The 27,318-nt window shown below is 35.9% G+C and overlaps 2 protein-coding genes across 4 annotated transcripts in view; both read left to right on the top strand.

Annotated features, from left to right (window-relative positions):
- Positions 1 to 27,318, top strand: part of LOC125801350 (zinc finger protein 239-like) — a 108,382-nt gene that overhangs the window by 44,992 nt on the left and 36,072 nt on the right. The gene's annotated exons all lie outside the window — the stretch shown is intronic.
- LOC111189490 (NLR family CARD domain-containing protein 3-like) lies at positions 168 to 27,127 on the top strand. 3 transcript variants are annotated; one of them, XM_049477144.1, is made up of 11 exons: positions 168 to 249; positions 1,012 to 1,108; positions 1,954 to 2,073; positions 2,208 to 2,321; positions 6,481 to 6,529; positions 10,619 to 10,805; positions 11,072 to 12,863; positions 13,382 to 13,555; positions 21,572 to 21,745; positions 22,403 to 22,449; positions 26,325 to 27,127. In XM_049477144.1, exons 2-11 carry the CDS (start codon positions 1,059 to 1,061, stop codon positions 26,909 to 26,911), a joined length of 3,294 nt encoding a protein of 1,097 aa, XP_049333101.1. In that variant the 5' UTR covers positions 168 to 249; positions 1,012 to 1,058; the 3' UTR covers positions 26,912 to 27,127. The 3 variants fall into 3 exon arrangements, with proteins under 3 accessions (XP_049333101.1, XP_049333103.1, XP_049333102.1); XM_049477146.1 differs by having other exon boundaries at positions 1,966 to 2,073; positions 26,325 to 27,126; XM_049477145.1 differs by lacking the exon at positions 168 to 249 and adding an exon at positions 276 to 678.

The raw sequence follows: 27,318 nt of genomic DNA, 5'->3' as shown, positions 1-27,318 counted from the left end.
TGGGGGTTTTACAGTTGTGTGGGAGAAACTTCAGACTCATGAATATTCAAATATTCCACTCAGCCTTGTGATATGATTAGCTGACAATAGCCAAAAACGAACGATAGCTCCCCCCACCCAGCGTCTATTCGCTGTGAGAGAGCAAGGGGGCGGGGCTTAGAGAGAGATAGGTGAGACTCAGGTGAAGGAGGAAGTGAAAGTAAGTTCAGTCTCCGCCATTAGAAGAGGACAGAAGTCCGGATTCACTCGGTAAGTTCATAACTGAAGAGAATGTAGAACAGAACCGTGTAGCTTAAAGTCAGAACCGGTTCTAAAGGTTCCTCAGATCCAGAACCGGTTCTTTAAGCTCAGCTCAGTGTCCGATTCCACTGGAAGAACCAGGATCAGCATGGAGATCTGAACCGGGCCTGGATCAGACCTGGACCTGGTCTAGATCAGACCGGCTGGAGAACAATCAGCTGTAACAGATCAATAATGCTGTAAACTGAAGAGAAATGCGCAGATATAGATTGATATTTATTGATCACAGTGTAGTTTATGCTGTTTAAAGCGCATTACTGCTTAATGTGGGCTTTGATCTGTTGGGGAGATAAAAACACGGAGCTGCTATAAAGGCGTGTTTATATGCAGTAGCGCTGTTCAACCAGCAGGGGGAGCAACGGAGCTCAAGATCACGTGGTGTGTTAGTGTTTTTAAACCTGCTGTTTTATATTATACTTAAATAATCTCTCTAGTCTGATTCAGTAACATAATAATAATATTGATAATAATAGAACAGTGTGTATATTTTTTATAATGTTGTGTAATGCAGTAATATTACTAAAAATAATTAACAGTAAATGTTTCTGTAATCTGTAGAATAATGTGTAATGAGGGTAAATCACACCGTTATGTATCGTTCTCTGTTTGGTTTGTTTTGTTAGTTTATCAGGTTTTGTTTAATGCAGTTCTGATGATAATGTCATTATTGTAAGAATAAAGGTTTTATTGTAACGGCTGATCTGTTCTCAGGGGTCGGTGTCGGCAGTGTTCAGCTGTGTGTGAATGAAGAAGAGTAAATGATGGATCTTCAGAACTCCAGCAGTGGAGGAGGACCTCCTGTCCTAAAGTGAGTAAATTAAGTGATGGGTTTAATATGTAAAGTAGTTTTGTATTGTAATGGTTTCAGCTCTAATCCTGGAGCTGTGATCTGCATATTTTACAGTTTTAAAATATTGAGAACAGAGTTTCTCCTGGACCAGAGTCAGAACCCTGTGCTGTATTTAAACACAGAGAAACGCTTAACAAACCAGCCAGTTATTCTTATAGTAGAATGTGATTCTAATCTGCATTTAAAGTAAAGATCTGCCTTTAATATCTAATAGTTAATATTTATAATATGTTTCCTTCTGGCACAGGAACAGTATTAGGTGGTGCCTGTAGTGATTTTATGCTGTTGCTAGGTGGTTGCTATGGTATGTGGTGGTTGCACATTTATGTTACAAAATATCGTCCATATTTTTTAACATAAATGTGACAATTTGCTCAAAATCTGGATCGGATTAGTCTGTAGTGAAAGTGAACTCTGAACCAGATCCATTGTGAGGATCCGTCTCAGATTTTACCACACGCTGTCTGGGTTTACATTAGCATTAGAAATGAGGAAATCCTGATGTGCTGCATTTATATAGATCAGATGGAAGTGATTGGGTTTGTTATTAAAGCTGTGGATTGAAGCTTCTCACAGAAAGACTTGTTCTATTCTGTTCTGTATCTCTGTTAGAGTTCAGTATAAAAATATACCTTTTAGTTTATAATACAGTATAATTGTGTAATTGTGTAGCTCTTACCAAAACATGTTATTAACTAGTCACAGATCTATAAAATACATATAGTAAATATGATCTAATCAGGTGATAACATTGTTACATCACATTACTCCACACTTTACTCTCATCATGGATCATCATGAAGATCTGTTTACAGGGAGAAGAGAGCAGCATCTCCAGCCCCCAGTGGAGTGTCTATGAAGAGTGATTGGTCCATGGAGAATCGTCCAAACTTCAGCAGTGGAGGAGGAAGCTCTGGGTCTCGGTACATCACTGCACTAAACTACTGTTCTGTTCTGAGAGTGAAGCTCTTCAGTTCCTGATCTTTATTAAAGATGTGCTGTGTGTTGGAGTTTCACTGTGTAAATGCTGGAGTTTCACTGTGTTTAATGTTAACAGAACTGAAACCCAGAGAGGAGCTTCTCCAGAGCCCAGCTGTGTTTCTATGAAGAGTGACCGGTCCATCGGGGATCGTCCTACTTTCAGCAGTGAAGATATGACCTCTGACCCACAGTGAGAAACACATCACTTACATCATTTACTGATTTTTACTATAATTTACCCTTTTAAAGCATAACACACACACACACACACTCCCACACACACACAAGTTTTTCTGTATGTAATGAATCAATCAATATCTAAATAATTTTCTTAATTTTGTCAGATGAAAAAAAACAGTATTTTGCATTATTCAAAAACATGTTTAGAAAAGTATTATATTGTAATAAACTGCAATTCTTAAATGATCGTAAGATTTGCTTACTAAATGTATTAATGAAAACAAACAATATATTTAATATTTAAACATTAAACTCACACCTTCAAATATTGAACAGTGCACCATGTGACCTACCAGATATCCTTGAATAAAAGCATCAGTGTTAGATTGGCAAAACTAAATTATATTTTATATTATAATTTAGTTATATCAATCAAATTAAAACATTAATTGTATTAATCACAACAATATCCTGTGAAGGGACAACAATCATTGTGCAGTGTCTTGTGTCTGGCAGACTAGATTATTATTGCTGTATTTCTAATGTCAGTATAAATGAGAATATTTTAATGTAACTGATTTTAACTGAGAGCTTTAATGCAGGAAATAAACACCAGAGTAGCTCCATATTCCACCTTTAGCAGCCTGGAACGAGAAAACATGCCTTCAGCTGTGTGTGTGTGTGTGTGTTTGAGCATGGGGGAGAGAGAGAGAGATTTGGAGAAATAACTTGAATTTGACAAAAGTAATACTAAATATAAATTCTATGAAAATAAATAAATGAAAATCTGACATTGATTTTGAACTGTGCTTCAACATAATTGTTTTAAAAAGTAAACTCATTAAACAGGCCTGGACAAACATGATGGTACCCCTAAAAATAATGTGACTAAAGGCACATGTTAAATCAAGGTGTGTCCACTAATTAGCATCACAGGTGTCTAAATCTTGTAATCAATCAGTGGGTCTATATATATAGGGCTACAGGTAGTCACTGTGCTGTTTGGTGAAGTGGTGTGTACCACACTCAACATGGAAACAAGGAAATAGTTGTTTCAGTAGAAAATTTAATTAAATTAAAAGCATGTTAAAGTTAAAGGTTATAAAACCATTTTAAGCAGCTTGAATTTCCTGTGACTACAGTTCACTTATTATTCAGAAATTTAACATCCACAGGACTGTAGCTAACCTCCCTCCCGCAGGAGGAAAACTGATAAAAAATTCAAAGAGACGGATAATACGAAAGGTAACAAAAGAGCCCAGAAAAACTTCTAAAGAGATTAAAGGTGAACTTTAAGCTCGAGGAGCATCAGTGTCAGATCACACCATCACTGTTTGGGCCAAAGTGAACTTAATGGGAGACGACCAAGGAGGACACCAATGTTGAAAACAAAACATTAAAAGCCAGACTGGAAATTGCTAAACTACATGTTAAGAAGCCAAAAAGCTTCTGGAACTTTTTGTCAAGACACATCAGCTCTATGTTTACAGATGTATGGTGGAGGCTGCTCTGTTATGTTCTGGAGCTGCTTTGCTGCATCTGGTACAGGGGGTCTTAAATCTGTTCAGGGTAATAAAATCTCAAGACTATCAAGAGATTCTAGAGAGAAATGTGCTGCTCAATGTCAGAAAGCTTGGTCTCAGTCGCAGGTCATGGGTCTTGAAACAGGATAATGACCCAAATCACACAGATAGAAACACCCAAGAATGGCTAAGAGGAAACATTAGACTATTCTGAAGTGCTTCTATGAGTCCTGACCTAAATCCTATTGAGCATCTTTGGAAGGAGCTGAAACATGGAGGCGTCTGGAAAAGCTCTTTCAAACCTGAGGCAGCAGGAGCAGTTAACTCATGAGGAGTGGACCAAAATACCTGCTGAGAGCTGCAGGAATCATTTAATTGCAGTGATTACCTTAAAAGGTTGTGCAACAAAATATTAAGTTAAGGGTACCATCATTTCTGCCCAGGCCTGTTTCATTAGATTTTTATATATATTTTAAATAATTCTGTTGAACCATGAATTTGTCAGATTCAAGTTATTTCTGTGACCATTGTGGGTTTTTCTTTCATTAACCGCGGGGTACGAACAGTTTTGTCCATGTGTGTACGTGTGCTCTGTTCTGTCCTCTTTTATGCTTAAAACCCAATTAATGCTACTTCTGCTGAAGTTGCTCTGCTAACGTATCTAAAATATTATTGATGGTAAACTAAAGCTTATATAAGCACTGAATCGTTTCTCCTAACTGTAGGAAAAATGTTCTCCACTCAAAGCTTTATGACACAGAGCACATTAGCGCCATATGGTGGCCAAAACCACAAAGTGCTTTATGTGTCTGGTGGAAACTAGGATTATTGCTTCTAAAACTATGTTCCAGTGTATTGAAAACAGGACATTTATTGTTTCTTTAATAGCATTGAATAAAACTTCATCATCTGTTGTGCATGTATTTATCATCTCAGTTGCTGGGGTGAGTACATACATCCAGGAATGGGAGTATGTGTTCTAGTACAATACATAGAACAGTAATGTATTCAGAATAAATTAGAATACCGTTTAGAACATATTTTGTTTAGTAATTCTGGAGAACTTTTTTGCTGTTTTCTTTCTAATTACATTCACTTTGTTGCTGATTGGCAGTGTTCATCATTTATTTCTATTTAAATACTGTGTTAATTGTAGAACAAAATAACTATTGACACAGTGGTTCTAAGCAAAAGGTTCTTTGACGTACGTCAAAACTTCAGAAAAAGAGAGAGACAAAAATCTTTATTTACATTATTAGACGGTAAAGCTCTGTTTTAACCTTTAAAGAAACATTTTGTCAGTCCTAACGCTGTCAGTCTGCTCTGGACTGACAAACTCAAACTCCATTTCCCAGCATTCTCGCTTTCAGGACTACAATGACTTATCACAACCTGTGAAGCTAAGGTGTTCCGGTTCATTCAGCTACTGATATCTCACCTGAACTTTTGAGTATAAATACCCTTATTAGTTGCTGAGAATTGAATCTAGGTTCCCTAGCTCTTCTACGACAGTATTCCTGATGCATTTAGAAAATTATTGATTTAATGCAGGCTTTAATTACAGAGCAGTTTTTTATTTGTACCTCTTATTTGCTTATATTCTTTATTTTATTAATACTTTTATATATGCTTTTGCATACCTCAGGCGACTCTGTTTGTGGCTTGCAGAAATGGCTTTTTTCGCATCACTCTCCCATACAGCTTCTCCTTGTGCAAAGTGTGCTGTATTGTTGACCGATGCACAGTGACACCATCTGCAGCAAGATGATGCTGCAGCTCTTTGGGGGTGGTCTGTGGATTGTCCTTGACTGTTCTCACCATTCTTCTTCTCTGCCTTTCTGATATTTTTCTTGGCCTGCCATTTCTGGGCTTAACAAGAACTGTCCCTGTGGTCTTCCATTTCCTTACTATGTTCCTCACAGTGGAAACTGACAGGTTAAATCTCTTTGTATCCTTCCCCTGAACAACTATGTTGAACAATCTTTGTTTTTAGATAATTTGAGAGTTGTTTTGGTGAGCCCATGATGCCACTCTTCAGAGGAGATTCAAATAGGAGAACAATTTGCAATTGGCCACCTTAAATACCTTTTCAAATGATTGGATACACCTGGCTATGAAGTTCAAAGCTCAATGAGGTTACCAAACCAATTTTGTGCTTCAGTAAGTCAGTAAAAAGTTGTTAGGAGTATTCAAATCAATAAAATGATAAGGGTGCCCATACTTTTGCACCAGTCAAATGTTGGTTTAATGCATATTGCACATTTTCTCTTAGTACAATAAACCTCATTTCAATCCTGAAATATTACTGTGTCCATCAGTTATTAGATATATCAAACTGAAATGGCTGTTGCAAACACCCAAATATTTAGAACTAAAAATGATTGATTAATAGGGGTGCCCAAACTTTTTCATATGACTGTACCCCTATTAGTTGCTGAGAATTTAATCTAGGTTCCCTAGCTCTTCTACGACAGTATTCCTGATGCATTTAGAAAATTATTTAAATACAGAGCAGTTTTTTTTTTATTTGTACCTGTTATTTGCTGATATTCTTTATTTTATTAATATTTTTATTAAAACAGAAGCTTTTTAGATCAGCTGATTTATTCATGTGGATTACAGTGTGGATTTTCTGTTCATCCACAGAAAGAACAAAAACAACTATTCCAGAGAAAAACTGGACCACATATTCAAGGTTAGTCCTGAACCATATATGTGATGTTAATCTCTCTGTTTTCTTTTACATAAAAATTTAATTTCACTTTGAAATTTTGATACGAATCATAGAGTTGCAAGAAAAAGTATGTGAATCCTTTGCGATCACTTGGATTTCTTCATAAATTGGTCAATAAATGTGTTCTGAAGTCTCAACAAAAGACGAACACAGTCTGCTTAAACTAATACCACACAAAAATTATATGTTTTCCTGTTAGCATTCACAGTGCAGGGTGGAAAAAGTACAGTACCTGCCAAGAGTTTGGACATACCTTGTCCTTTTTAATGCGTTTTCTTTATTTTCATGACTATTTACATTGTAGATTCTCACTGAAGGCATCAAAACTATGAAATAACGAGATGGAAAGTAACGAATTAAATTTACTCACGTTACTGTAATTGAGTAGATTTTATGAGTAATTTGTAATTTTTTAAATAGTTTTTAAAGTAGGTAATTTTACTTTTACTCAAGTACATTTTGACTCAAATAATTGACTTCGCTACATTAGAAAACTCCCCGTTACTGAGTAAAAATAAAATGCTGGGGAAAAAAAAAACAAATGTCTGAATAAAAAAAATAAACTGTTGCGGATGCGCCGGTGCACGGATGCTCGGCGTGGAATAACGAGGCAAGCACGTCCTCACAATAAATTATCTACATTTATAACCTAAAGCTTATTAATACTGTATTGTTATAGTTAAATAATACAGTGTTTAGATTTTGCGAGGCGTCTCTACCCAAGGCCTCACCTATATTGCGCTTCGGGACCCTCGCCGCGCGAGGCCGCGTCCTGAGAGCGCGCCTTGGTCCGCGGAGGTCTTCAGTTTCTTTACTTTTGTTATTGCGATCAAAAGAAACGTAAATACAACCAGTTCCAGAAATAAACCTTTTACTGATGCAGGAGGACTGTCTCTGTGTTATCAAATATACTGTTAAACATTATATGCGTGTTAACCTATGTTTTGTAGATTGACTTAGTTCCAACTGTACACTGTAAAAATGAGGAAAGAAAAATAATATAAAAAATGTATATAATGGAATTTGGGACAGTTTTGATAAATCCGATAACTTATTCCAATATTTTAATTGTGTTTTAGATGTGACCAAATGTAATTGTAAGATGTAGGACAAATTATATCACCATATTACATTAAAAAACTATTATCCTTTTTATAGAATTAATTTGTAAGCCTAATATAAATTAATTGGAGAGTAAAACGGGTGTTGTTGAAAGTAATTTCTTTAAAATCAGTTATAAAGAAAATAAAACTGCTGAGCACCATGCGCTCTCCCGGCTACGCCTCCACGGCAAAATCTGGGCACTGTATAATAACACTAGAGCACTAGAGCAAGATATAAATGTAAATAACTGATAATAATCCCAGCAGCCCTGTAACAGATCATCTCAACAGAGCTTCTTAAATTGGCCACCCAGTTAGCCTTCTTTTCCTATTTAATATTATCATTTTATGCTCGAAGTCCGCTATTTTTTTTTTTTTTTTACAGTGCTCTCTGGCGTACCTTCAGTGTCACTTTCGTCTCCAGGGAAATTTTTATTCGAGATTGTGCTGTGCTCTTCATCATAAAGGGTGCTGAGATGAGAGGGGTATAATTTCGGCAGATGTAAATATCAGGTATTCAGATTTGAACTTGGTTATCTTTACGATTAAGCTGTGTTTACCATATTCTCCTAATAATGATCATTATGGCTAAAACGCGTTAAGTCCCACAAGTTATTTAGTTCTACAATACCCGTCTTTCTTTCGTTATATACAACTAAACTAGCACTGTCTAACAAGAGTCTTAGTTTGGCTTTATATATTGCTGTGTTCTGAGTGAAATATAAATATAAAGCGTTATTTGCACACAAAAAACAACGGACAGCGTGAGACATGTTTACCAGATGCACTCGGAGAGTCGGATTCTGCCGGGGAGTCAAAATTCGGCACACCTGTTCTTTATATTATGATTAAAATACATTTAATTAAATGATATCTCACGCTTTTTTTCCAAGCCGTCCACTCAGCTCAGAGCACCACTTTAAATGCGCGATTCATGCTGATGCACAGTTGCTCCAAATACTTTGTTGTCCTGAGGAGCCCTGGATTAAGCTTTAAGTTTATTTGGGTGAGTAAAGCACGTGTGAAGCTCGTTAGCCCGTGAAAAAAAAAAAAAATTACAAAAAAAAATAAATAAATAAAATTATATTCTAGTTTCTTCAAAATAGCCTCCCTTTGCTCTGATTACTGCTTTGCCCACTCTTGGCATCATTCTCTCAATGAGCTTCAAGAGGTGGCCACCTGAAATGGTTTTCCAACAGTCTTGAAGGAGTTCCCAGAGGTGTTTAGCACTTGTTGGCTCTTTGCCTTCACTCTGCAGTCCAGCTCACTCCAAATCATCTGGATTGGGTTCAGGTCCAGTGACTGTGGAGGCCAGTTCATTTTTTGTTAAGTGCAAAACTCCACGTGTTCATTTATGGTTTTGATGCTTCAGTGAGAATCTACAATATAAATAGTCATGAAAATAAAGAAAACGCATTGAATGAGAAGGTCCATACTTTTGGACTGTACTGTATGTGAACCTTGGATTTAATAACTGGTTGATCCTCCTTAGGCAGCAAAAACCAACCAACCAACCAACCAATTGTTTCCTGTAGCTGCAGATCAGACCTGCAGAACGCTCAGGAGGAATTTTGGATCATTCCTCTTCACTAAACTGTTTCAGTTCAGCTATAATATTATGGGATATCTGGTGTGAATCTCTCTCTTGAGGTCATGATGTCACAGCATCTCAATTGGGTTCAGGAGGTCAGGACTCTCCAGAAGGCGTATTTTCTTCTGTTGAAGTCGTTTAGGTTGTTGATTTACTTCTATGTTTTGGGTCGTTGTTCTGTTGCATCATCCATCCTCTGTTGAGTTGGTGGACAGATGGTCTTACGTTTTCCTGCAAAATGTCTTGGTAAACTTGGGAATTAATTTTCGATGATAACGGCAATCCGTCCAGGCCCCGAGGCCCCTCCACCACATTTCACAGTTGGGATGAGGTTTTGATTATGGTGTGCTGTGCCTTTTTTTCTCCACACATAGCGTTGTGTGTGTTCCTTCCAAACAACTCAATTTTGGTTTAATCTGCCACAGTATATTTAGCCAGTAGTGCTGTGGAACATCCAGGTGCTTTTTTGCAAACTGTGCAAATGTGCAGCAATGTTTTTTTTTGGAGAGCAGTGGTTTCATGTCCTCCCATGAACTTCATTCTTGTTTCATGTTTTCTTTATTGTAGATGTGTCCACAAAAATGTAACCATGTGCCAGAGATTTATGTAAGTCTTTAGCTGACACTCTAGAATTCTTCCTCACCTCATTGAGGTTCAGTGCTGAACTTTCTTCATTTGTAGACCGTCTGTCTTACTGTGGACACATGAACATCAAGGCTTCAGAGATACTTTTGAAACCCTTTCCAGCTTCATGCAAGTCAACAATTCTTGAATGTAGGTCTACTGAGAGCTCTTTTATGTGAGGCATGATTCACATCAGGCAATGCTACTTAAGAACAGCAAACTCCAAACTGGTGTGTGTTTTTATAGGGCAGGGCAGCTTTAACCAACACATCTAATCTCATCACATTGATTGGACTCCTGGCTCCAATTAGCTCTTAGAAAGGTCATAAAGACATACTTTTCCCACCTGAACTTTGAATGTTAACATGTTGTGTTCAATAAAACCATGCAAACATATATTTTTGTGTGTATTAGACTGTGTTTGTCTATTGTTGTGACAGATGAAGATATTTAATGACCAATACATGCAGAAATCCAAATAATCCCAAAGGGTTCACATACCTTTTCTTGCAACTGTAAATTATTCATTCTCAGTTTTATAGAGTTTTATAGAGTATTATAAATGTAATAATGTTAATACTAATGCAATAAGATGCTGCTCAGTAACACAATGTTTAAATCATTTTACACACCAGAGCATCCATAACTCTTTTTCTCCTCATATCAGTGGCATCATCTCTCTCTCTGTACTGTAACAGCTTTAGTGATTCTCTGATGTTTGTTCTTAATCAGGAGCTGCAGGAGAAGTTTATCTTTCTAGTGAAGAACGAGCTGAACACATTCAAGAAGCTCCTGAGTCCAGATTACCCAGCATGCTCTGAGGGAGAGGTGGATGATCAGAAGGAGGGGGTGCTGAAGGTCACACTGCACATCCTGAGGAACATGAAGCAGACAGACCTCGCCAACACACTAGAGAGCAGTAAGAGTTCAGGGTCATGACAATGGGTACCAACTTAAAGGGCTAATTTATTTCCTCAGAGGAGTTCTGCTTTTCAAATTCGAATAATAAGCAATAGTTAAATGGATTTTGTAATTATAAGATATTGTGTCACAGCATCAAATGTATCCTTAAACCTAAAAATTATCTACTGTATTAGAGTCGTTCTAGACAGGGGTCTTTCATGATGATCACAGCTAATTACATTTTCCTTCCTCTTCCTTTCCATTCTCTTCCTCTGCAATCAGAATTTGCACCAGCATGCCAACGAAAGCTCAAATCCAAGCTGAGAGATAAATATCAGATACTTAATGAAGGAATTTCAGGCCATGTAAAGTCAGCACTTCTGAATGAGATCTACACAGAGCTCTACATCACAGAGGGAGGGGTTGGAGATGTCAATCAGGAACATGAGGTGAAACAGATTGAAGCTGCATCCAGGAAAAAAACAACACAGGAAAAACCAATCAAATGCAACGACATCTTTAAACCATTACCAGAACAGAAACGACCCATCAGAACTGTACTGACTAAAGGAGTTGCTGGAATTGGAAAAACAGTCTCTGTGCAGAAGTTCATTCTGGACTGGACTGAAGGAGAAGTAAATCAGGACATTCTCTTCATATTTCCACTTCCTTTTAGAGAGCTGAATCTGATGAAGGAGAAGAAGCTCAGTCTGGTAAATCTTCTTCAGAGCTTTTTCCCAGAAACACAAGATTTAAAACTAAGACATTATAAGATCTACAAGGTCATGTTCATCTTTGATGGACTGGATGAGTGTCGACTTCCTCTAGATTTCCAGAACAATGAGAACTTGGTGAATATAGAAGAGCAAACCTCAGTGGATGTCCTGCTGACGAATCTCATCAAGGGGAAGCTGCTTCCCTCTGCTCTCCTCTGGATCACCTCTCGGCCAGCAGCGGTCAGTCAGATCCCTCCTGTGTGTGTTGACCAGGTAACAGAAGTGCGGGGTTTCAGTGACCCTCAGAAACAGGAGTACTTCAGTAAGAGGATCAGAGATAAGTACCTGGCCAATAAAGTCTTCACACACATCAGGTCTTCAAGAAGCCTCTACATCATGTGCCACATACCGGTCTTCTGCTGGATTACAGCCACTGTTCTAGAGAGAATGCTGAGTGAAGCTGAGAGTGGAGAAATTCCCAAAACCCTGACGCAGATGTTCACACACTTCCTGATATTTCAGATTAAACACAAGAGCCAGAAGTACAGTGGGAAAAGTGACCCTGATCCTCAGAAAACAAGAACAAGTATCCTGGCTCTGGGGAAACTGGCGTTCCAGCAGCTGGAGAAAGGAAACCTGATCTTCTATGAGGAAGATCTAAGAGAGAGTGGCATTGATTTTAGAGAAGTGTCAGTGTACTCAGGAGTGTGTACCCAGATCTTCAGGGAGGAACATGAGCTGCACCTGGGGAAGGTCTTTAGCTTTGTACATCTGACTGTTCAGGAGTTTCTTGCTGCTTTATATGCATTTCTCAACAGAAAAATTCCAAAAGAACAGTCCACTGAACAACAAACCAGTAAACTCGTCAAGTTTTTCAGCAAGTCAACAATGACTGACTTCCTCAGCAAGGCCATAGAAAAAACCTTACAGAGTGAGGGTGGACACCTGGACCTGTTCCTTCGTTTCCTTCTGGGTCTCTCACTGGAGTCTAATCAGACTCTATTACGAGTCATACTGACACAGACAGAGAGGATCTCTCACAGCAATGAGGAAACAGTCAAATACATCAAAATGAAGATTGAGGAGAACTCATCTCCAGAGAAATCCATCAATCTGTTCCACTGTCTGAATGAACTGAATGATCATTCTCTGATGCAGGAAGTGCAGAAATACCTGAGGAGAGGTGGTGAGCGTCGTCTTCAACAGGCCAGCCTCTCTCCTGCTCAGTGGTCAGCTCTGGTGTTTGTGTTGGTGAACTCAGAAGAAGAGCTGGAGGAGTTTAACCTCAGTATATATGATCCATCAGAGGAGTGTCTTCTGAGGCTGCTGCCAGTAGTTAAAATATCCAGAAGAGCGGTGTGAGTATTTCCATTCAGGTCTTCACACAGCTTTTAATCAACTGCTGATGTGTGATCAGTTTTCATTCAATATAATAATTAAACCATCATTTTAATGTAAAAAGTACATGAAGTTTCTGTCTTAGACTGATTAAATACAATCTTAAAAAAAGGTTTGGGCAAGTTATATGTTTTTGTTAAAATACTGTGTGATTTGACTGAAAAAATCATATCTCTATATGCTTTGGAAAAATGATGATTAGCAATACAACATAAGAATTTTATATAGAACATACATTTTAAGTGTCTGTATTTATTTCTAACATATATATATATGTGGGATAAGGTGTAATGTTTTTCTATTTTAACTATATTATAATTTGTCCCAGAGCTTTCATGCTGATCACAAATAAAGTGGAGATTTCTGCATGTTAACTGTTTCAGTATAAAGAAACACCAGCTCTCTATTCTTTGTCAATCCGTTCAAATATTCTTCTTTGGGTTTATTGTAAAATCATTTGTTTAATCTTGTTTTTTAGACTAGCTTCATGTAATCTTGGAGTAAGGACATGTGAAAATCTGGAATCAGTTTTAAACCTGGAAAACTCCTCCCTGAAAGAGCTGGACCTCAGTAACAACGACCTGCAGGATTCAGGAGTGAAGCTGCTCTCTGCTGGACTGAAGAGTTCACACTGTAAACTGCAGATTCTCAGGTCAGTGTTTCTGTGATTTTTCATTTGTAATTATTAGGGCTGTCAGTGTTAAATCATTAACATACGCTGTTAAGTTGGAATCAGTAATGCGTTACTATTTTTTAACCCAAGTTTTATTTCGGCACCAAGTTTGACCCCACCTTCTGCCGTAATCTGCCCTGCCTTCACCCAACATGCAGATTTCTTTTCTGGTTTAACAACTGATTCTTTAATGCGGTGTCCAGCTGTAACAATCCGGTTCAGACTTCCAGCTCAGACCTGGATAGAGAGCTTTGTTGCTCTCTCTCCATCTCTCTGTTTGTTTTTGTCTCTCCGTTTGTTTCTCTCTCTCTCTCTCTCTCTCTCTCTCTCTCTCTCTCTCTCTCTCTCTCTCTCTCTCCGTTTGTGCCAAAAGTTTTACACAAAAAAATAAAGTCCGCAAACAAAATGTTAGGAATCAAAAGCAAAAATTGTTTGTTGCAAATTCAAAAGAAAAAAATATATAGCAAATATTTTAAATATACTTGGTTACTTTACTTTTTAGTGGATTCTTTTGCATTTTTCTGCTAAAGAATTTTGCTTCAGGAATCTCTCCTTTGCTTCTGCTTTAGTTTTTTGCGGACAGCTTCCAGTGCACAGTTGCAGCAGCAGATACTTTTACAATTAAATTTCATACAAACGTTCTGTTCAATGTTATATTATGTTATATTATTCTCTGTTTCACTCCATTAAAAAGCTCACATTAGCGTGATGTGCTAAATATTCATGCACAAAGTAGGTAACTAGCTCAATGACTAGGTATCTCACTAGCTCACTGAGTAGGTAACAATCTAAATCACTAGCTCACTGAGGAGATATGTAGCTAAGTCAGTAATACACTGAATATGTAACTCACTAGTTCACTGACTAGGCAACTCACTAGCTCACTGACTAGGTAACTCACTAGCTCACTGATATATGTTGGAGAAGGTGTAATGTTTTTCCAGAGTTCAACTTGGAAAGTAGAAAAATTCACACACTTTAAAAAGCATTGCTCGTTCTCTGTTTTTTTAAACATTTTATTTTCTATTTTAACTCATTATAATCTGTCCCAGGTGAACTGTATGCCCATGCTGATCACCAGCTCTTTAGATAGACAATACATTACAGTTTAATTCTGTTTTCTATTCTTTGTCAATCCATTCAAATATTCTTTTTTGGGTTTATTGTAAAATCGTTTGTTTATTCTTGTTTTTCAGACTAGCTTCATGTTATCTTGGAGTAAACACGTGTGAAAATCTGGAATAAGTTTTAAACCCTGAAAACTCCTCCCTAAAAGAGCTGAACCTCAGTAACAATGACTCACTAACTCACTGGCTAGGTAACTAACAAGCTCACTGAGTGTGTAACTAGCTAACTCACTGGCTAGGTAACTCACTAGTTCACTGGCTAGGTAACTAACTAGCTCAATGAGTAAATAACTAGCTAACTCACTAGCTCACTGGCTAGGTAACTCACTAGTTCACTGAATAGTTAACTATCTAATTCACTAGCTCACTGACTATGTACCTATCAGACTTTGTGTATGAATATTTAGCACATATCGCTAATGTGAGCTTTTTAATGGAGTAAAACAGAGAATAATATAACATTAAACAGAATGTTTGTATTAAATTTAATTGTAAAAATATCTGCTGCTGCTGTGCACTGAAAGCTGTTTGCCTTTCCGTGTTTGGAAGGACACTTGAACCTGGCGGGGTGGGCGTGGTCAGTCTCAGACGAGGGTCCAGGGAACCCGTCAGTTCAGAACCAGCTGACCAATGAAGATTCAAGGGCTTCTTCTTAGCCCCGCCCACCCGTGAAAAGTGTGCCAAAACTCAGAAGCAAAAAACTTAAGCAAAAGCAAAGGAGAGATTCCAGAAGCAAAAGTCTTTAACAGAAAAAAATAAAATAAAGTAAAATATAATAAGTAATAAATATAAAAAAATTATAAAGTAACCAAGTATATTTAAAAATATATATTTGCTATATATTTTTTTGTCTTTTGAATTTGTAACATACAATTTTTGCTTTTGATTCCTAATTTTTTTTTTTTTTTTGTCCGCCACCACCCCCCCTCTTCGGCGGACCATTAAGACTTTATTTATATTAATATAAATTTCTGATATCTGAGGTCATTGTGCAGAGGGAGGACATAACGATGTGTGTATATACAAATTAAACCAAATAGAAAAAAAATATATAGGAGAAGAGAAGATAGAGAGAGAAAAAAAAACACAAAAGAAGAAATTGTGCCCTTGAAAGAAAAAAAAAAAATTAATATAGTATGGCTTCCTTTATTTTTTCATTTATCCATCCCTAACATTAAAAACACACAGAATAACAAAAAAAATAAATAAGTAAATAAAAATAGCTAAATGTCTTAAATGTTAAATGTGTTATGTGACTGTGTGCATGTGTGTGTGTGTGTGTAGGAACATTCATGTAGCGGTGATGTATGGATGATGTGGTTATAGATATATAATGGATGTGTGTAGGTTATCTGTTAAAGACTGATGGAGTCACTGATGTAGGAGGTTGTTTAATGCTGACCAGGTTTTTATGTGTTCATGAATTCTGTTTTTGAGAGATGCAGATATTTTTTCCATTTCTATGTGTTCTGTGAGTGAGTTTTCCCATTGACTGATGGTGATTTTTTTTCCTTGATTTCCAGTTTGTGAGAATTGTTTTTTGGCGATGGTAAGCACCACCAAAAGTGCTCTGCTTTCCTCATGGTTTAGGTTTGTGGTTCATGTGTCACCAAGCAGGCAGAGTGATGGGGATGGAGGGATTGGCTGTTTAAATAGTGGAGTTAGTCGAGTTATAACAAGCTGCCAGAAGTGTTTGATTGGTGGGCAGTACAATAGAGCATGTATGTAACTGACTAATCTGGAGCGTTTAGTGAGCAGTGTATGCAGATTTCTGAATCTACTAGTCCCATTTTATGTAACTTTTGCTTAGTGTAGTGTACCCTGTGAATTGCTTTATGTTGTATAAGGTGGAGGTTAGTATTGTTAGTCATGGTGAATGTGTTTTCCATAATGTTTCTCCAGAAATCAGCATTGGGAGTAATTAAGATATCTTCTTCCCATTTTTTATTGGGATAGCGACTGTTTGGTCTAATTTGAATAAAAGTCTATATATTTTTGATAGAATTTTGTCTAAGGAAGAGATATCAAAGAATAATGAAATTGGTGGGCTAAGTTCTAGTATTGCGTAATCTATGATTTTTGAGTTTAACATAGATCTAAGTTGGAGATATTCCAAAAACTGGTTCCTCTCAATGCTATATTTCTGGGTTAGATGTGAGAAAGTAGCCGAGTTATTGTTGTGTAGAATGTGGTGTAAATGTGTAATACCTTTTTCTTTCCATTTTTGTAGTTTTGGTTTTTTTTGGTGGCGGGAAGTCGGGGTTGTGCCATATGGGTGAGTATTTAGTGGGTGCAAGTCTAGTGTTTGTGTTTTTGTGAATTTTCCACCAAGCTGTCAGAGTCGAAGATATAATTGGGTTTTTGAAACAAGGGTGGCGATTGATTGTTGTGCTAATAAATGGTAAGTCTGAGATTTGTATTTCATTAATTGATGTTAATTTGATTCTGGGTGGTTTATTTTTCCAGTAGAATTTAGAGTTGATTGCGTCTAAGGTTTTAAACCAGGTTTTGTAGAAATAGTAGAATATAATTTGCATAAAGGCTGATTTTTTTGTTCGGTAGTGTGGGTATGGATACCTTTGATATTTGGGCATTGTCGTATAGCTGCTGCTAATGGTTCTATGAAAATAGATGCAGAGAAGTCTTTCAATAAGATTAATTGACTATTGCAGTTTTTGACTCATGGACTGTTGTGTGATGTATCAGATTGAGTAGTCTGCGCATGTTGGTAATTGATTGTCTGCCTTTGATGAAGCCGGTCTGATCAGGATGTATGAGGGATGGGATAACCGTTTCCAGTCTGGTAGCTAATGTCTTACTTATTAGCTTTGTGTCTGTGTTAATTAGTGACAGTGGACGGTAGCTGGATGGTAAGGTAGGATCTTTGTAGGTTTAAGATGGAGTGATATTGTAGCTGTATTCATTTCTGTTGGTAGTCTCTTATTGTGTTTAATTTCTGCTATTACTCTACTGAACATTGGGCCAAATATTGACCAGAAGTGCTTGTAGAATTCTGCAGGAAAGCCATCTGGTCCTGGTGCTTTGTTATTAGGCATCTTACGGAGGGCTTTATGGAGTTCTTCTGATGTTATTGGCTTTTCTAATATGCTTTTTTGTTCTTCAGTTAGTTTGGGTAGGTGTATATTATTGAGGAAAGTGTGAATATCTATTTGGTCTGGATCGTGTTCTGGTGAGCATAGATTTTTATAGAATTTCCCAAATACTTGATTAATTTCATTTCATGTTTGGCTGATTAGTCCAGTCTCATCTTTGATTGATGGGATTGTTGTTTTTTTCTTTGTTTTACTTGGTAAGCTAAGAATTTATCAGATTTGTTGTTGTGATTAAATTGTTTATATCTTAGTAGTTGTGTTAAAACTTGCGTCCTCTTGTCTATAAGTTCATTATACTGTGATTCGCATTCTTTTATCTCTTTTTTAATTTTATCTGATGGGTTTTTTATCATTTCATTTGACAATCCCCTGATGTTTTAGATTAGCCTCATTTTCCGTATCTTTCTTCTTCTTACAGGAAGAGTAAGAGATGATTTTGCTTCTTAGTACTGCTGTCAAAATTCTGGGTCTGTAAGTAACGAGGTATTTAGTTGCCAGCTGAAAGTTTTATATAGTGGATTTATGTTCCATATAAGTGAAACTGTAGCATGGTCACTGATCATTATAGAGTGATATTTTATTTCTGATATATTAGCTATAATAGAATTGCTGGTTAAAAATAGTCAATGTGAGAATATGAGTGGTAGGCTGGAGAACAGAAAGAAAATTCTTTAGTGTTTGGGTTTTTGAGGCGCCAACCATCGCTGAGCCCTAAGTCTGTCATGTATTGTTTAATGATATCTGTTGAATGCCAGTAACGTGTATTGTGTGCCATAGTTAATCTGTCTGTACATAGGTCAATGGTTGAATTAAAGTCACCTCCAATTATAATTGTGGAATCTGATATATTGTTTATATGCTTGAAAAACTCATGAAAGATAGATGGGTTATAAATGTTGGGGCCATACAAACTTTCTATTGTTAAGGGTGTGTTGCTGATGTTGATGTTAATTATGATATATCTACCTGTGTCTGATATAGTGGTGTTATGTGTGAAGGGGATTTTTTGGTTTATTAGTATTGATACTCCTCTTTGTTTGGAGTTATAGTAGGCTGAGAATATATGGGTGAATTGTGGTAATCTGAGCTTATGATGATTTGTTTCTGATAGATGTGTTTCTTGTAGTAAACAAATGTCTGCTTTTAGTGAAGTGAGATGGTTTAGTACCTTGGCTTGCTTAATCTGTGTCCCGATACCACGAATGTTCTAGGTCATAAATTTAAGTGAAGACATGTTGTGATGTACGGATTAATAATGGTTATCAGTGATATGATATGAGTGTGCAGATGTTTGAGGATATTTTCTGGTGTTTGGGGGATGGAGTGTAAACAAAAATGCATTTTTCGGATCTGGGATATATAGTAGTAATAAAATAGAGGTTGGTGCAAAGAGATACTACAGAAAGGAGTGATTAAATGCAAACAAAGTAGAAGAGACATAACATAAGACAAAAAGTGTTGGATTTGGTGTGACATACATGTTATGACATTGAGACGTTGCATGCATTAAGTTATTGCTAAGTGGTTCCTTGTGATTTTTATGGGATTTTGTGAACGGATTAATGTGCGTGCATTAGTATATTTGCGGGTGCGTGTGTATTTGCGCATAATGGATGGATGGATGAGGTGGCATGAGGAATTTTAATAAACAAGTAAATATTAACAAAATAAAAAAATTATAATCATAAACAACGTCTTGGTCTATCTTGCTTGTTTAAAAATGAACATTATAAATATAATTTTTGTAATTTTTTTAATTTTAGAGTAAAATTCTCATTTCCAGTTGGAGTTACTTTCACATGATATTATTTGTGTACAGTCCATTCTAAGGAATTGAACAAAAACTGAAATGGATATCATAATTTCATATTTGCCATTTCCAGTGGGAAAATAAAGACAACACGTGATCTGACCAAAAAGTACCATGACGAAAAGAAAAGGCAATAGAGGAAAAAAAGTCAGCCAGATATTACAGAACTGACATATGCCTGACATATGGGCAAAACACAAAAAAACTATGAAAATGACTAAAAATAAAAAGTTTGGTCTTAGTAGGCATACAATGCTGGATGGTGCATAAAGATAGACAAGATTTCAGAGTTTCTGAGAGGTCTTTCTTTGACATTTGTTGAATGGTTTCCAATAGTTAATTGAGCTGTTTTATTAATGAAGGTGCTGTAGTCTACATGAAAGATTCTTTTGATATGCAAATGTTTGCATTGTAAATTGTCTTAAATAATATGAAATGTTCTTGAAAATAAACATTCTTTTCATAATGTAGCATTGTGTGTAAGTGTAAGCTAATAATTCTTTCTAAACCCTTGCTTAACTGAACTGCTTAACTTTGATAAAAAAAATGTGCATTTTTATCATATATAAGATGTCATATCACATTGCGGTAATGATACATTTTTGTGGACTTCATCTATAAAATGCTAATAAAATATGCAATAAAATGGAACAAATGTTCTAAAAATAATATTCATAGTAAGTTTAGACCTTAATCTTAAATCCTCAAAAGGAAATTTGTTGTTAAATGCATTTTGCAAATTTTCATACTGGATGTCCTCTGAATCAGGATTTTGTGAGAATGACCCGAGTAAGTGGAAGTGGAAGAAAGAGAAAGAATGAGAGAAAAAGTAAAGTTTAGGGGAAATATATATACATTGAGGATCAATTTTATGAGGTTATTTGAGTATTGACCTATATGTTAGAGATTGTGCAACGAGAGCACAACGCGCATGAGAGAGAGACAGAGAGTGCACAAACGAAAGCGCTCGGGGGAGAGAGAGAGAGAGAGAGAGAGAGCACTATTTAGATACAGTCAAAGAAATTTAGAACAGCCAGGGAGTTATGTTTTTGTCATGATATAGCTGTCCATCAACAAAGTTTGTTGACGGAGACGACTGCTTTTTTCACTTCTTTTATGAGTTCTTTCCTGACAGCAAACAGTTTTCTGCGTCTGTCAAGGATTTCACGGGTGAATGGGTCATTAATTCCCAGGTCTGTTCCTCTAAGTTTCCCTCCTTTCCTCATGATGAGCTCTTTATATTTATAATGCTCAACCTTAGCCTAACATTTTGATTGCGGATAAAATTTTTTTTGTGTAAAACGTTTTTCACGAAATTCACTCCATAAAATATCCACTATAAAAACTTGCGCCTTACGAAAAACAAGCGCGATTAATCACAGAATTTTGGCATGTTTAATTGGATTGCATTTTTTAATCAATTGACACGACTAGAAATTCTACATTCTACATTTACATAAAGTGTAAATATTCAGGCGTTTGCCATGATGATAACAAATCACACAAGAAAAAGTGTTTAACGAAAGTCAGAGTATACCAAACAAACAAATACAAGTCTTCTGCAGTTGTCTTAAGAATGTCCAGCTTGAATGAACATTTGAGATATATCACACATTGATTACAAAATTGTGATGCACGAGCAAAAACAATTTTAGAAAAAGTTAATATGAACTCAATTCTTTGGTCCACATCAATGCTAATGCCGTATTCACAGAGATGCTTACTGTTGAGGTTTGGGTTTCATGAATTTGTTAATCTGTGTCAACTGTGTTAAGAAACTTTAGTTTTCTATGGATTTTTTTTTTCAGATTTTGTAGTGTTATTTTAAAAAGAGAGACTAATATCAAAGTGCATTATCTTCCTCAGTCTGCTATCTTGTCTTTCTTTCTTTCTTTCTTTCTTGTTTTCTGTCACTCACTCACACATTTTCTTGCTCTGTGTGCAGATTATCTGGTTGCATGATCACAGAGAAAGGCTGTTGTTCTCTGGCTTCAGCTCTAATTTCAAACCCCACCAACCTGAAAGAGCTGGATCTGACCTACAACCACCCAGGAGAGTCAGGAATGAAGATGCTTTCTGAGAGACTGGAGGATCCACACTGCAAACTGGAGAAACTCGGGTGGGTCTGAACTAATAATTATGTCATAATTATTAGAGAGAGAGATTTGGTATGAGCTACTCACAGGTAAATGTTCTCACACACTGTATCTCCTGTTTCTCTTTCATCTGCCTGGCGCTCATATTGTAGTCCCATACATAGTTCTGCAGTTTCTCTGTGTTTTCTGTCGTATTTTGCGGATAGCGCGAGCGCTTTACACAAGAACTAACGCCACGGACTAGGTGCCGCGCGCTCGGCACAACACCTCCCGCTGTACATGCCCTTTTGGAGTAATTTCTGTAGCTCGGTCACTCCTGGGAACTTTAACCACTGTGCCTTGTTTTCCCCATTTGTGAATAAAAGCTCTAATAAAAATAATACTACATATCGTGCATATAAAGCAGAATAAGATACGGCAAGTATTAAAACTTTATACATGCAGACAAAGATATATTTAGAGAAGTAAGAGTTAATCTTCCTTAATCTTCCGTTTTTAATCTGATTTTATGCAGTGTGCATTGCAGTTCCGTACTTTACTAATTTACTAATTTCCGCTCTCTCAAATGTTTGCTCGTTTTCACGCAAAGTATTACTTTATAAATCAGTTTCTAAAAATCTCACACTGTGCTGATCTGTGTGTGTGTGTGTGTGTTTGTGTGTGTGTGTGTGTGTGTTTAGAGTGGAACATGGAGGGAAGATCAGAATCAAACCTGGATTTAAAAAATGTAACTTACACACACACTCGCATACACACACTACACACACATACACTACATACAAACACTACACAAACACACACTACACACACACACACACTACACACACACACACTCACTACAAACAAACAATACACACACACACTCGCATACACACATACACACACATACACTACATACAAACAATACACACACTAAATTAACACTACACACACACACACACACACAAAGTACAAACACTCACACATACAGACACATACACTCTACATACAAACAATACACACAAACACACACACACACACACACTACACACACACACTAAATACAATCAATACACACAAACACACACACTACATATAAACAATACACAAACACTACACACACATACTACATACACACACTACATACAATCAATACACACAAACACACACACTACATATAAACAATACACTACAAACACTACACACACATAAACTACATACACACACTACACACAGTAAACATACCACTACAAACAGACACTAAATATACCATGACAGACACACTACACTCAATACACACAAATACACATACATTACATAAACACAATACAAGCACACACAAACACACTACATACACACACTACATACACAAACAGTACACACACACACTAAATATAACACTACACACACATAAAAAATAAAAAACTACACACACACTACATATAACACTACACACACTAAATTAACACTACACACACACTAAATATAACACTACACACACACACTAAATATAACACTACACACACTAAATATAACACTACACACTAAATATAACACTACACACACTAAATATAACACTACACACACTAAATTAACACTACACACACACTAAATTAACACTACACACACTAAATATAACACTACACACTAAATATAACACTACACACACTAAATATAACACTACACACACTAAATATAACACTGCTCACAAACACTAAATTAACACTACACACAATAAATATAACACTGCTCACAAACACTAAATATAACACTACAAACACACTAAATATAACACTGAATATAACACTACACACTAAATATATCACTACACACACTAAATATAACACTACACACACTAAATATAACACTACACACACACTAAATAACACTACACACACTAAATATAACACTACACACACACTAAATATAACACTACACACAATAAATATAACACTACACACAATAAATATAACACTGCTCACAAACACTAAATATAACACTACAAACACACTAAATATAACACTACACACAAATAAAAATTAAAACACTACACACTAAATATAACACCACACACACACTAAATATAACAACACACATTAAATATAACACTACACACACACTAAATATAACACACACACTAAATATAACACACACACTAAATATATCACTTAATATAACACTACACACACTAAATATAACACTACACACTAAATATAACACCACACACACACTAAATATAACACTACACACACTAAATATAACACTACACACACACTAAATATAACACCACACACACACTAAATATAACACACATTAAATATAACACTACACACACACTAAATATAACACTAAATATAACACTACACACACTAAATATAACACTACACACACTCAATATAACACTACACACAGTAAACATACCACTACAAACAGACACTAAATATACCATGACAGACACACTACACTCAATACACACAAATACACATACATTACATACACACAATACAAGCACACACACACACTACATACACACACTACATACACAAACAGTACACACACACTAAATATAACACTACACACACATAAAAAATAAAAAACTACACACACGCACTACATATAACACTACACACACTAAATTAACACTACACACACACTAAATATAACACTACACACACACACTAAATATAACACTACACACACTAAATATAACACTACACACTAAATATAACACTACACACACTAAATATAACACTACACACACTAAATTAACACTGCACACACACTAAATAAACACTACACACACTAAATATAACACTACACACTAAATATAACACTACACACACTAAATATAACACTACACACACTAAATTAACACTATACACACTAAATTAACACTGCACACACACTAAATATAACACTGCTCACAAACACTAAATATAACACTACACACACTAAATATAACACTACACACACTAAATTAACACTACACACAATAAATATAACACTGCTCACAAACACTAAATATAACACTACAAACACACTAAATATAACACTGAATATAACACTACACACTAAATATATCACTAAATATATCACTACACACACTACATATAACACTACACACACTAAATATAACACTACACACACACTAAATAACACTACAAACACTAAATATAACACTACACACACACTAAATATAACACTACACACACTAAATATAACACTACACACAATAAATATAACACTGCTCACAAACACTAAATATAACACTACAAACACACTAAATATAACACTGAATATAACACTACACACAAATAAAAATTAAAACACTACACACTAAATATAACACCACACACACACTAAATATAACAACACACATTAAATATAACACTACACACACTAAATATAACACACACACACTAAATATAACACACACACTAAATATATCACTAAATATAACACTACACACACTAAATATAACACTACACACTAAATATAACACTATACACACACTAAATAACACTACACACACTAAATATAACACTGCTCACAAACACTAAATATAACACTACAAACACACTAAATATAACACTGAATATAACACTACACACAAATAAAAATTAAAACACTACACACTAAATATAACACCACACACACACTAAATATAACACTACACACACTAAATATAACACTACACACACTAAATATAACACTACACACACACTAAATATAACACACATTAAATATAACACTACACACACACTAAATATAACACTAAATATAACACTACACACACTAAATATAACACTACACACACACTAAATATAACACTACACACACACACACTAAATATAACATTGCACACACTATATATAACACTGCAGACACTCTAAATATAACACTACACACACATTAAATATAACACTACACACAAACTAAATATAACACTAAACACAATAAATATGACACTACACACACACTAAATATAACACTACACACACTAAATATAACACACACACACTAAATATAACACTACACACACTAAATATAACACACACACTAAATATATCACTAAATATAACTACACACACTAAATATAACACTACACACTAAATATAACACACTCACTAAATATATCACTAAATATATCACTACACACACTAAATATAACACTACACACACTAAATATAACACTACACACACACTAAATAACACTACACACACTAAATATAACACTACACACACTAAATATAACACTGCTCACAAACACTAAATATAACACTACAAACACACTAAATATAACACTGATTATAACACTACACACAAATAAAAATTAAAACACTACACACTAAATATAACACTAAATATAACACTACACACACTAAATATAACACTACACACACTAAATATAACACTACACACACACTAAATATAACACTACACACACACAAAATATAACACTACACACACTAAATATAACACTACACACTAAATATATCACTAAATATATCACTACACACACACTAAATATAACACTACACACACACACTAAATATATCACTACACACACACTAAATATAACACTACACACTAAATACACTGTGTGTGTGTTGTTGTGTTCAGGGTTCTGTGATTTCACTCTGGATCTGAACACAGCGCAGTGTTATCTCTCTCTGAATGAGGAGAACAGGAGGGTGGAGAGGAGAGAGGAGCTGCAGTCGTATCCTGATCATCCAGAGAGATTTGATAGGTGTTATCAGGTTCTGAGTAGAGAGAGAGTTACTGGTGTTACTGGACGCTGTTACTGGGAGGCTGAGTGGAGCGGAGGAGTAGCTGCTATAGCTCTGAGTTATAAAACCATCAGCAGGAAAGGAGACGGATCAGACTGTTGGTTTGGAGGGAATATAAACTCCTGGAGTCTGATCTGCTCTGATAACAGATACTCTGTTCATCACAATAATAACAGAACTGATCTCTCCACTCCTCCCTCCGGCTGTAGGAGAGTAGGAGTGTATGTGGACTGTCCCTCCGGCACTCTGTCCTTCTACAGAGTCTCCTCTGATACACACTCACCCTCACACACACCCTCACACTCACACACACACACTCTCACACACTTACACACATTCTACACCACCTTCACTCAGCCCCTCTATGCAGGGATTTGGGTTGGTCCTGGCTCCTCAGTGCGTCTGTGTAAGATAGAATAACCCTGTGTGTAACAGAGATTTGATGTGTGTGTGTGTGTGTGTGTGTAGGAGGAAAAAATATTTGTATAAATATAAGTATGTAAATATTTTATATAGATGATTTTGTCAATTTTCCAAAACGTTTATTTTAATTACTGTTCTCTTTATTCACTACTGTTATTATTGTTAATTATTGTTTTATTTTATTGTAAAATAGATTCATATTAATAAAGCTAAATAAATGAAGAAAGGTGAAGAGGAGTCTGATGATTTTTTGTGTGTTTTGCTTCGTGTGGTCAGATTATGGTGGAAGTTGGAGTCGAGTTTGGTGGTGTAATTAACATTTCTGTTTTTTGGTCTTTTGCTTGTTGTAGTTTCTTGTCTTGTCTCATCCTCATCATTAATCCACCTTATAGGTATGGAGGACC

The sequence above is a fragment of the Astyanax mexicanus genome, chromosome 4 (genome assembly GCF_023375975.1).
Source record: "Astyanax mexicanus isolate ESR-SI-001 chromosome 4, AstMex3_surface, whole genome shotgun sequence".
In the NCBI taxonomy this organism is placed as follows: domain Eukaryota; kingdom Metazoa; phylum Chordata; class Actinopteri; order Characiformes; family Acestrorhamphidae; genus Astyanax; species Astyanax mexicanus.
This window is presented reverse-complemented; position numbering and strand designations above follow the sequence as displayed.

Bases quoted from the DNA above. Each gene is read 5' to 3' on its own strand.
- LOC111189490 (XM_049477144.1), top strand. From the start codon at position 1,059: ATGATGGATCTTCAGAACTCCAGCAGTGGAGGAGGACCTCCTGTCCTA. The intron at 13,556-21,571 runs GTCAGTGTTTCT...CTCTGTGTGCAG, and splicing joins TGTAAACTGCAGATTCTCAG to ATTATCTGGTTGCATGATCA. The intron at 21,746-22,402 runs GTGGGTCTGAAC...GTGTGTGTTTAG, and splicing joins TGCAAACTGGAGAAACTCGG to AGTGGAACATGGAGGGAAGA.